This window comes from Mesoplodon densirostris, chromosome 3, assembly GCF_025265405.1.
Source record: "Mesoplodon densirostris isolate mMesDen1 chromosome 3, mMesDen1 primary haplotype, whole genome shotgun sequence".
In the NCBI taxonomy this organism is placed as follows: Eukaryota; Metazoa; Chordata; class Mammalia; order Artiodactyla; family Ziphiidae; genus Mesoplodon; species Mesoplodon densirostris.
In genome coordinates, this window is record NC_082663.1 from 74,226,918 (window position 1) to 74,239,035 (window position 12,118).

General features: G+C 34.5%; 1 protein-coding gene across 1 annotated transcript in view; it reads left to right on the plus strand.

The window, feature by feature from the left end:
- The window catches only part of ADGRV1 (adhesion G protein-coupled receptor V1), a 525,892-nt gene that overhangs the window by 106,523 nt on the left and 407,251 nt on the right, over positions 1-12,118 (plus strand). The window contains exons 37-44 of the mRNA XM_060091810.1: positions 54-217; positions 3,505-3,598; positions 6,709-6,787; positions 6,892-7,030; positions 7,679-7,820; positions 8,845-9,107; positions 10,988-11,163; positions 11,970-12,094. Of these exons, the coding sequence (XP_059947793.1) occupies positions 54-217; positions 3,505-3,598; positions 6,709-6,787; positions 6,892-7,030; positions 7,679-7,820; positions 8,845-9,107; positions 10,988-11,163; positions 11,970-12,094 (1,182 nt within the window). The remainder of the gene's footprint in view (positions 1-53; positions 218-3,504; positions 3,599-6,708; positions 6,788-6,891; positions 7,031-7,678; positions 7,821-8,844; positions 9,108-10,987; positions 11,164-11,969; positions 12,095-12,118) is intronic.

A 12,118-nucleotide genomic window follows, 5' to 3' on the forward strand; every position in this document is an offset into this window, starting at 1 on the left:
CTATTTTTTAATTTTAAATAATTTTAAAATCCCTTCCCATCCAATTCAATTAGGAGCCATTAATGTCACATATACCACAGTTCCTGGAATGTTGAGTCTAAAGAACCAAACAGAAGGAAACCTAGCTGAGCCAAATGTTGACTTTGTCCCAGTAATTGGCTTTCTCATTTTAGAAGAAGGGGCAACAGCAGCAGCCATCAACATTACTATACTTGAGGTAAAACGCTTATTTTGCTATTACTGTATTAAACGTGACTAACCAGATAAAAAGTAGAAGTTGATTAAATGTTCTGGTGTCTTTAAATCAGCTTATTTCTTTTATTGACTTTTTTTTTTTTTTAAATCACACGGGATTCTGTTCTTGTCTAGATAGGCTGGTCTGTTGTTGTGTATTTTATCACAGAAACAACTTGTGATAAAGAAAATTTCCTTAGGGCAGTCCCGTTTAAGATGTCATTGGCCTAAGAGATTCTAAAGGAGCATTTTGATTACTCCAAAAGATTCATTGAACTAGCAAAGCCATGTAGGTCAGTGACTTAGTTGTTAGGACTGGTTAAAATAGAGATAGTGAGAAACTCACTAGAGGCTGATGGTATAAAATGTGATTATGGTCAAACTTAAAGTAGTCATTTCTGACTGAAATTGTGTTTTAAATGACTTTTCATGTTGGGAAATCTTGTGTTGTTTTGGGACTTAGTGTTTCAACTACCTAAATTCATTTCCAAGAAGTTTATGAAAATAGTACATATGGAGAGGGTAGGACACAGTGTGTGGGGTGGAGGGGTAGGGGAAGGGAGAAAGAGAGGGAATGAATATTGCCTCAGAAAAATAATTTTCAGTTACTATGTATTTTGGGGTTCTATTTTTTAAAGTTTTAATTTTTCTCAGAGGCCTTTTACTTTTACAAAATTATAAGTACTGTAAACCATCTACCATCTGAAATCAGTAATTCTTATTTTGTTGATTACTGTGGCACTGTGACCTAATATGGTAGTATGAGAACTCTAAAGCCGTAAGATGAAGGGTAATGTTATTTCAGTACGTGACATACAACACAAGATTTTATAAAACTTTAAGGTAAGTCTTCTTCCAAATATATAATCTATTAATGTAATTGAATACAAATAAATGGATTATTCCTTAGATACATTGGTTTTTAAAGCAGAAAATATATAGCCACCTTCAGAGGTCTGGTTTACAGTCTTATTTTATGAACACAAGGTTTCAAAGTTTTGTTTTTTCTCCTCAGGTTTTTGCAGTCGTTTCTGTTCTCAGAGTAGCACAAGATTAAGAGACTGCAAGCCTGTATTTACAGAAATAAGCCAGCCTGGGGCATGATGGGGAGAGTTGTTGCATGGAGGTGGGGAACAGTGCGGGTAGGTGGGGGACAGTCCCTTTTACATCGCTGATTCTGTAACTCACATTGGTCCCTGTATTACAGAAGATAGAAACTGTGACCTTCATTTTCTTATTTTTTCACATGCCAGCACATCTCCATTAAATACAATGAAGAGAGAGGTGTATGTACTGATATTATATATTCATATATATACATTGGGTTTCTATGTCACAATATTGTTGGCTGTCTGGTTACTACTGATGTGGGTTTTGCTCGTCCTCATGTTTTGAGCAACTGCCTTATTAGCGATTAATAGTAATATTGTATTAAAATTAACCATCACAAATATCTGTCACTTTGTAGGGACTCTCTCTAGGCCAGGTACTCCATACACATTATTTTTAATCATTATTACAATCCCCAAAGTAGCAGTTACTTCCCTTATTATAAAGATGCCAGAATTGAGGCCTTAAAATTTAAGTAACTCACCTAAAATTACAGAAATTTGGTACTAGGTCTCTTTGACTGCAAAGCCTATATTTTTCCCATAGTATTATTCTATTCCTCATTCTAATCATTGGATATTAAGGTAATTTAAAATATTTAGCTTTATATTTAAGGTACACTAAGTTTGTATATTTATATAATTGGTTTACATATTATATTAGTCCAGGTAAAAAATGATATAATATTAGCAGTTTCATATGGTTCAACCTAATAACCTATACCACAAGGTGTAAGTTTAATAATTTTATGTTTCTTTAAAAATTTCGGCTTTACTGAAGTATATTTAACCCGTACTGTATGGTAAACTTAATGTAGAATCTAAAAAAATGTATAAAATTATAAGATATTTGAAGTGTATATTCTGTTGATTTGATATATGTTTACATTGTGAAAGAATTCCCCACATCTAGTTAATTAACAAATCCATCACCTCATGTATTTATCTTTTTTTGTGTGTGAGAACATTTAAGTTCTATTGTCCCAGCAAATTTCAATTATACAGTACAGTGTTGTCAGCTGTAGTCACCATGTTTTACCTTAGATCCTCAGACCTTACTCACCTTATAGCTGAGTTTGTACTCTTTTACCAGTCCCTCCCTATTCCCCCTGCAACCCCAGCACAGCCACTGGCAACCAGTTTTCTACACTCTGTTTTTATGCGTATGACTTTTTTTTTTAGATTCCACACCATGCAGTATGTCTTCCTCTGTCTGGCTTATTTCCCTTAGCATGATGCCCTCAGGGTCCATCCGTGTTGTCCAAAATGCAAGGATTTCCTTCTTTCTTGTGGCTGAATAATATTCCATTTTATATATATACCACATCTTATCCATTCATCTGTTGACAGACACTTGGGTTGTTTCCATAACTTTGCTGCCGTGAATAATGCTGCAGTGAACATGGGAGTGCAGATACTGCTTCACTATTCTGTTTTCATTTCCTTTGGACCCAGGTGTGGGATTGCTGGTAGTTCTATTTTTAAGTTTCTGAGGAACCTTCATATTGTTTTGCACAGTGGCTGCACCAATTTACATTCCCACCAACAGTGTGAAGGGTTCTTCTTTTTCCACATTCTCACCAACACTTACCTCTTGTCTTTTTGATAATAGCCATTCTAATAAATGTAAGGCGATGTCTCATTGTGGTTTTGACTTGCATTTCTATGAGGATTAGTGATGTTGAGCACCTTTTAATGTACAGGTCGGCTGTTTGTATTTCCTCCTTGGAAAAATTTCTATTCTGTCCCTCTTCATTTTAAATCAGATTATTTATTGTTTTGCTATTGAGTTGTATGACTTTTTTAGATATATTTTGGATATGTATGATTTGCAAGTATTTTCTCCCATTCCATAGGTCGCTTTTTCTTTTGTTGATGTTTTCTTTTGCTGTGCAGAAGCTTTTCAGTTTGATATAGTCCCACTTGTTTATTTTTGCTTTTATTGCTTTTGCTTTTAGTGTTAAATCCAAGAAAATCATTGCCAAGACATGTTTATTTTTTCTGATTTAAATCTTTTCTACTCTATGTTTGCATTTTATGTTTTCTGTATACTATTTAAGTATATATATTTATAGTTAAAAGATAATTTTTAAAAACAGCTTGCAAGGTAATTAATTTGAGAACATAATTATAGATAACTTAATGGGTGTAATTTTTGCAGGACGATGTACCAGAACTAGAAGAATATTTCCTTGTGAATTTAACTTATGTGGAACTTATCATGGCTCCTTTAACTTCATTTCCTCCTAGACTAGGTATGATGGGCTTTTTTGTTTGTTTCTGTTTACTCACTGCAAATGAAGTAAAGTTTCTTCATTTTTTAATCAGAAGTGATCATTGTGAAGTTTGCTAATCCCAGCTATATGTGTAAATATGTGAGCTTTTAGATTTATTTAAATTTAAAGACCATCATATATTGTAGCTTTGTACATTGGACAGCATAAAGACATTTAAAAATTGTGTGATGCTTTTTAAACATTACACTTATTTTACAACCAAATTTGTAATGTTCGAAATAGAATTAGTTCTTATGAAGGCATTTTCCTTTTAAAATTTAATTTGCTATTTTCATTAGATCTCCAAACTCTCAGATGTTTTTATTTTCTCTTAGATTGAGTAGGGTGTTTGTTTGCTGTGTTCTCTGCTTCTTTTTTGACCTTTTATCTCTTTCTTTTCATGCTTTAGAAAAGACTCAGTTAATTCATTACAGACTGAAAGGTAAAACTTGAACCTTAGTACAACTTTATGTAGATTACTTTAAAAAGATATATTCCTATTATTAAAACACAAACTCTTGCTTACGATTTGGACATTTGATATTGGAAATTTTGTCTACAAGTTTTAAGTGTGATGGCCTAGTGGGGGTTGGTGGTGAGTTGCCCTGAAATAGCCTGCTCCCCATCCCTTGGTTAGAACAGCGGTCCCCAACCTTTTTGGCAACAGGGACCGGTTTTGTGGAAGATAATTTTTCCAAGGACCAGGGCAGGGGTGGGGATGGTTTTGGGATGACTCAAGCATATTACGTTTATTGTGCACTTTACTTCTATTATTATTACATTGTAATATATAATGAAATAATTACACAACTCACCATAATGCAGAATCAGTGGGAGCCCTGAGCTTGTTTCACTTGCCACTCACTGATAGGGTTTTTTTTTTTTTTTACATCTTTATTGGAGTATAATTGCTTTACAATAGTGTGTTAGTTTCTGCTTTATAACAAAGTGAATCAGCTATACATATACATATATCCCCATATTTCCTCCCTCTTGCGTCTCCCTCCCACCCTCCCTATCCCATCCCTCTAGGTGGTCACAAAGCACCGAGCGGATCTCCCTGTGCTATGCAGCTGCTTCCCACTAGCTATCTATTTTACATTTGGTAGTATATGTAAGTCCATGCCACTCTCTCACTTCGTCCCAGCTTACCCTTCCCCCTCCCCGTGTCCTCAGGTCCATTCTCTATGTGTCTTTATTCCTGTCCTGCCCCAGGGTTCTTCAGAACCACTTTTTTTTTTTTTTTTTTTTTAGATTCCATATATATGTTAGGATATGGTATTTGTTTTTCTCTTTCTGACTTACTTCACTCTGTATGACAGTCTCTAGGTCCATCCACCTCACTACAAATAACTCAATTTTGTTTCTTTTTAAGGCTGAGTAATATTCCATTGTATATATGTGCCACATCTTCTTTAACTGATAGGGTTTTGATAAGAGTCTGCAAGCAATGGATTTATTATGGTCTCTGTGCAGTGAGACCTCTCTGCTAATGATAATCTGTATTTGCAGCCGCTCCCCAGTGCTAGCATCACTGCCTCAGCTCCACCTCGGATCATCAGGCATTAGATTCTCACAAGGAGCGCGCAACCTATATCCCTCGCATGCGCAGTTTATAGTAGGGCTTGCGCTCCTATGAGAATCTAATGCCGCTGCTGATCTGACAGGAGGCGGAGCTCAGGCGGTAATGCGAGCGATGGGGAGCGGCTGTAAATACAGATGAAGCTTCACTCGCTTACCTGCCTGCCGCTCACCTCCTGCTATGTGGCCTGGTTCCTAACAGGCCACGGACTGCTACTAGTCTATGGCCTGGGGGTTGGGGACCTCTGGGTTAGAAGGTGCTCTGGGCAGAGGGAAAATTAGTCTGAGTTAAAGGGGGAGAAGCATGGCCCAGAGCAGGGGCCTGAGGAATGGGAGTTCCTCATTCACTTCTGAGGCTCAGTATGACAACTTTGAAAATAGCAAAAGGGAATAATCAGTTTTTAACATTATATTATTACTTGGAAAGTTTCCATTTTTATGCAAAAGAAATATATGATTCCAACAACTGTAGGCTGTTTACATCAAGCAATTATTACAAGTTAATTATTGTTCACACTAGGAAAACTGACAGAGTACATCATATTTCCTTATACTCAGAGGTAATTTGAATAGTTTAACTTTTGATAAGTGCTTTCTAATGCTCCTGTTTCAAGTGTTTTGTATATTAATACCATTATTCCTTATGTGTGCCCATTTTATAGATGGGGGAGCTGAGCTAAGTGCCATGCCGAAGTCAAACAGCTAGGAACTGGTGGGGCTGGGCTTGTGCTCTGTAGCTTCTAGCTTGATGGGCACAAATCCTGATTTTATATTCTTTCTTCAACATTGTTGATCCCTTCACTCAGAGACAATTCCACTTTCCTTACCCATTCTTCACCCAGACAGCTGTCATACGTATCCGAGAGTAAGGTGGACCTTCTGAAATTTAAAAGATAAAGGATGAACATATTAAAGAACAGAACAAAACAGTAACAGGGTTAGATAGTATTTCAAGACTGAATAATGGATATTGGTAACATACTGAGCTTGGTGGACAGAATACAGAGTAAAAAGGGATAAGAGAAATTTACTTTAAGCTTAGTCTTTATTCCGCCTAACATTCCCCCATCTGTCCTACCTTCTCAACTTCTGTTTGTATCCCTGTATCTCTCTGTCTCTTTTTCACACCTGTATTTTTCTCTGCAGCACGTCCTGCCTTTCTCTTCCCATTTTTCCCCTCCTCTTTCTACTCCTTGCAACTATCCCCATTTTCCTTTCCTCTTGAAATGGATTAAAATAATAGAAATTAACCGTAAGTTCAGTTGCTTATTTTATACTGTTCTCAGTTGATTAGATTTCTGTAAGTCAGTGGTTCTTGTTAGCAAAAGTTTCCTCTTTCATATGTTATAAGTATTTATGTCTTATTTTCTTAAACATCTTTTGGGTAATGTTGGCAATACCTCTATATTAGGAATTATATAATACCAAAGGTCTTTAAATTCTATATCAACTAATTCTCTTTTTAACTACTTACATTTATTTAAAGGTATGTTTCTGTGCTTTTTCAGATTCAGAGGGCTTGACTGCACAAATTATTATTGATGCCAATGACGGTGCTCGAGGCATGATTGAGTGGCAACAGAGCAGGTAAACCGAAGGCTGCGTAAGAGCCCTTTTCTGAGTTTCAGATTCTCTACTATCTGCTGAATAAAAGCTTATAAGGAAAAATGAATGTATTCTCTTTATTATAGATTTGAAGTAAATGAAACCCAAAGAAGTTTAACATTGGTAGTCCAGAGGAGCAAAGGGACTCTTGGCCACGTTTCCTTGTTTGTATATGCCCAGAATTTGGAAGCACAGCTGGGGCTGGATTACGTCTTTACCCCAATGGTGAACTCATTGAGAATTATAGTGATTTAGGCCCTGTAAATAAGTTAATCTTGAAATAATAAACTACTGTATATTCCATAGTAAATTAGGGCAGAAGATTTCCACATGGTGGAATAGCTCTCTTCACTATTTTGGTAAATTGTATAAATTAAACTTTCAGTACTGTTTTAAAGATTCTTCCGTATTTTACTTCATTCATTATTTTATTGTAATATTTGATACCCACTTCTTATTAATTTACTATCTTATTGCAATATTTGATACTGGAGAACACACATTATTGTGTTAAACAACTTATATCATTAGATGACCTTTCCAGAGTGTTTCTTACGCTTCCTGAAAATGTTAACTCTTCCGTTTCTTTGTTTTACTTTACCGAAACACCTTTAGTGTTTGAAAATGTTTTTTATCTTGTCTCTTTGTGCCTTTTACTGCTTAGTCAAATGTTTCCTTTCTTCCTCCACAACTTCTACTTTTTAAACTTAATATTGTCAATTTAAATAAAAAAAGATCATGAAAAAGTAAGGGAAAAATCCTGTAAATAGGTTAGTTCACATTCAAAAGTATATTGTATTTATTTCCAAACATTTAAAAAAAACTCAGAGTGTATTTAAATATAATACTGCTTACTTTTACTTTTTTGACCAGATTCTTCATTTTGCTAATGGAGAAAGGTATAAACATGTTGACATCATGATTCTTGATGATGACATTCCGGAAGGAGATGAAGCATTTCAGCTGATTTTAACAAATCCTTCTCCTGGACTGGAGCTGGGGGAAAATATAAGAGGTAATTGATGATTTCTTATACACAACTCCTTTTCACCCCTTCACTCCTGAGTGAGCCACAAGCTATGGGTGATGCACTGACGCCGTCTGCCGCAGTCACACATTAGCATTTTACAATTTTTTTCATGTAGGTCTTGCTTTTTTACTTTGATTCCTAGGTATTGTTGCTATTATGGATGAGGTCCGTTTTTATTATGTTTTTAAATGGTTATACCTGATATACCGAGGTATTACAATAATCTTTTTGAATGCATGCTCCAAAGCAGACTTCCTAGCTTTGAGTGCTAGTACTGCCACATCCTAACTTGTGAGTTTCCACAGATTGCCTGTCTGTGCTTCAGTCATCAGTTCTTAAAATGAGAATGATAATATAATCAACCCCATAGGGTTATTGTGAGAATTAAATGAGTTAGTAATATAGGTGAAGCAATTTGTAAGTCCTCAGTAGTATTAGTTGTCGTTTCGGCTATTATTATTAACATTATTAGCAGTGGTGGTAGAAAATAGAAGCTCTTGATTTCTGAAGGTTCCTCACCTTATATTTTAAACTCTTATAATAGTTCTAATAATTTTTTTCTCTTGCCTTTTCTAAGAAGACAATCATGATGTCTAGAAAATAGTGACAGTGCTGGCTCTTCCTTTCCATTGCTTTTATACCGGTTACCGGCCTATTAGCTCCAGGACGATGCTGAATAGGAGCAGTGATGACAGGCGTCCTTGTCTTGTTCTGTTTTTAGTGGCAACCCTTCTAATGTTTCAACATTAAGTTTAATACTTTCTATTGGCTTCTGAGACATAGCACTTCCTCAGGTTGAGGAAGCTGTCTTTTATTTCAAGATTACTGAGTGTTTTTATTTATATCATGAATGAATGTGGAATTTCATTAGATGCCTTTTAAAATTTCTCTTGTTTTTAAGATGATCTAGAAAAGAGTTGGCCTGGCTTACAATGAAACATGCACATGCTTCTCACTACTTACAACCCATTCTATTTTCATTTATTGTTTTAATATTTTTATTTGACAGCCTTAATTACTGTCCTTGCTAATGATGATGGCCCTGGAGTTCTAGCATTTAACAACAGTGAGCACGTTTTCCTACGAGAACCGACAGCTCTGTACATCCAGGAGAGTGTGGCAGTGTTGTACATTGTTCGGGAACCTGCACAGGGACTGTTTGGAACTGTGACAGTTCAGTTCATTGTGACAGAAGTGAATTCTTCAATGGAGTCGAAAGATCTGACTCCTTCCCAAGGTTATATTGTTTTAGAAGAAGGTGTTCGTTTCAAGGTACAGGATGAACCTTTACTGAGAATGAATGATTAATAGTTACAAAATAATTTTCTCTTGGAGGAACACCCTAGATCCTAGAAAGAAAAAAAATCCAGCTTAGGTGATAGGTAAAGACGTGATTAGATTACCACGTGAAAGTGCTCTAGTGCTGTATTGTTTATATAGAGTGCAACCAGAGAAATTTGTTCCATTAATAGAGTAATAATAAATAATAATAAAGAAAATATGCGTATTGTTGCTTTAAATGTTAAGTATATTTAAATGGCATATTTCACTTTATATTGTCTATAAATCATAAACTAAAAGAAACTGCAAGCCATTCATTGCAGTCATTAAGCCATAGCCAGTCATTCTTTTGGCACATTTTCATTAAACAAAATACAACTGCTTCCTTCAGACTGCTTATTTGAGAAGCAGGTATCCTATGTAAACAGGAATAGCTTATTGGGGGAAAAATGCTGGATTTGGGATTAATCATAAATGTGAGCTATAGTTGCAGAAGTTTACCTTCTGAAACTTCTATTTCTGTATATTAGTAATTTTCTGTTCCTGCTACTAAATTTTATTTTTAAGACACAGTTTAAGGTTAAAATAACTAATTATATTAGCTTAAGATATTTTTTAAGCCAGCTATATAAAGTATAATTGTAAAATAATATACTTTAAACTGTTTCATCTAAAAAGTCCACCTAATTATTAATTTTATTTATGATCAGTTTGTATAAACTTCAATACATTTTTGAATTCATATTCATTTGCATGTCTAATTTTTTCATGTTTCTGGAAATTTAGAACCTTTAATTGATTTATTCAAGGACACTTACATCTTGATACAGATAAAAAGAATTCAAATTTGAAGTATTCTATGAATTTGCTATTTTTTTACATTCACATGCCTTTTAAAAAAGTTTTAAATTTTATTTCATTTAATTTTTTGTATATTTTAAATTTAATATATTTCTATTGTGTTTTTTTTCTTAAAAGACTTTTTCAAACTGTGTTTAAAGACCTTTTGGTTCATTAGGCAAATTAAATTTTAGAGCAAATTGGATTAAATCGATTTTTCTCTCACCCACATAATTATCTTTTTTTCCACATGTTTTTATTCTGAGGTATAAACAGTAAAATATAAAAATCTTAAGCGTATGGCTCAGTGACTTTAAAGATATGTATACACCAGTGTAACAACCACTTGGATTAGTATATTAAACATTAAACAAACCATCACACAGAAGTTTCCTTCTTGTCCCTTACCCTCCCGAGAGGAAAGTGCTTTCTGGTTTCTGTCACTGAAGACTCATTTGCTAATTCTTGAACTTCTTATAAATAGAACCATACAGTATGTATTCTTTTTGTGTCTGACTTCTTTTGGTCAACATCATTTTTGGTTGCACACATGAGTAGTTGGTTCTTTTTTTATTGCTCAGTAGCATTTCATTGAATAGACCACTGTTTGTTTATCCATTCTTCTGTTGATAAACATGTGGGTTGTTTCTGATTTGTGCCTGCTGTGGCTATAACTGCTTTTTAAGAGTGAATTCTAGGCTAGGAAGAGACTTAATGCAGTTACATAGCCAGGGCAGGATAAAGAAGTAGCAAAAATGAAGATCTAAATTTAATTTTTTAATCTCAGTGACGTTTTCAAATGCCATAAATTTTATTTTTAGACATTTCAGTTAGACTGTGTCACAGTGTTGATAAACTTGAAAGTTGTAACTTGAAACAGTTGTAGCTATTACTTTATGAGGATCAGTATTAAAATAAAAAAGAGGCACTGTTTTCCAAAAATACTGTTTTGTTGTCATAAAAGTTTAGCAAATTACTCTGTATGTGTGTTGCTGAATTCTAGTAACTTTATCTTTTGATTGTGTTTTCAGGCCCTACACATATCAGCCATATTGGACACGGAACCAGAGATGGATGAGCATTTTGTCTGTACCTTGTTTAATCCGACTGGAGGTGCTAGACTAGGGGCCCGTGTTCAAACCCTGATAACAGTTTTGCAAAACCAGGCCCCTTTGGGGCTATTCAGTATCTCTGCAGTTGCAAATAGGTATAATTTATTTGTAAGGAAATTGTCACTTCTGAAGCTAAGTAGAAAATAACTTTAGATGTAAAGAAAATGCAGAAGAAAATTGATCTCTGACTCTCATAATGGGGACTTTTAAAATGAGCTCTAGCAGATAGATCGAGAGAGGCCATATGCCCTCTCATAACAGGGAGCATCAAAAACCTAATCATGTGCTGTACAATGGTGTCATTAGAATTCTTATTTTCTCAGAATCCACACTTTCAGGTAAAAGCACTATTTTGTGTTTTCAGTAATAATAAAAAGCAAGAAATAGTTTAACTTATATTTAGCTGCTCAAACCAAATGAATGACTCTTCAAACATATATTAACATGATTGTAGTTTAAAAATTCCCTCTGGAAACTGACAAATATTTGTTTTTTTTATATCTTAGAAATATTCTAATAGATCTAGTTTTATTAATATGTCAAGAATTTCCCGATTCATTTTTTCTTTGTAAAATGTTTTTAGTTTATGTGAGAAGAAACTTAAGAATGACAAAGCTTTATTTATTTTAGAATATGTAGTGTGAAGTTACTGAAGTTACTGACCCTCAGTATTTTCTTACTATCATAGTATCAGATAATAGTGCTTTTTAAATGTCTTCATAAATGAATATTTTTGAGCTCTAGAGTCTAGCCTTCCTCCTGTATAAAATTTGTGGATGGATGTCACCTTGACTTGCATAAATTTAAGTGTATTAAATATATACTAGCAATGTGATACAGATATTTAACCTGTAGAAATTACATGCTTTTTCTGTTTTCTGCAACTGTTTGTTTCTTTCAGAGCCACCTCTATAGACACTGAAGAAGCCAACAGGACTGTATATTTAAATGTGTCACGTACTAATGGCATTGATTTAGCTGTGAGTGTGGAGTGGGAGACAGTTTCTGAAACAGCCTTTGGCATGAGTACGTTTAGTTTCTTATAAAAAC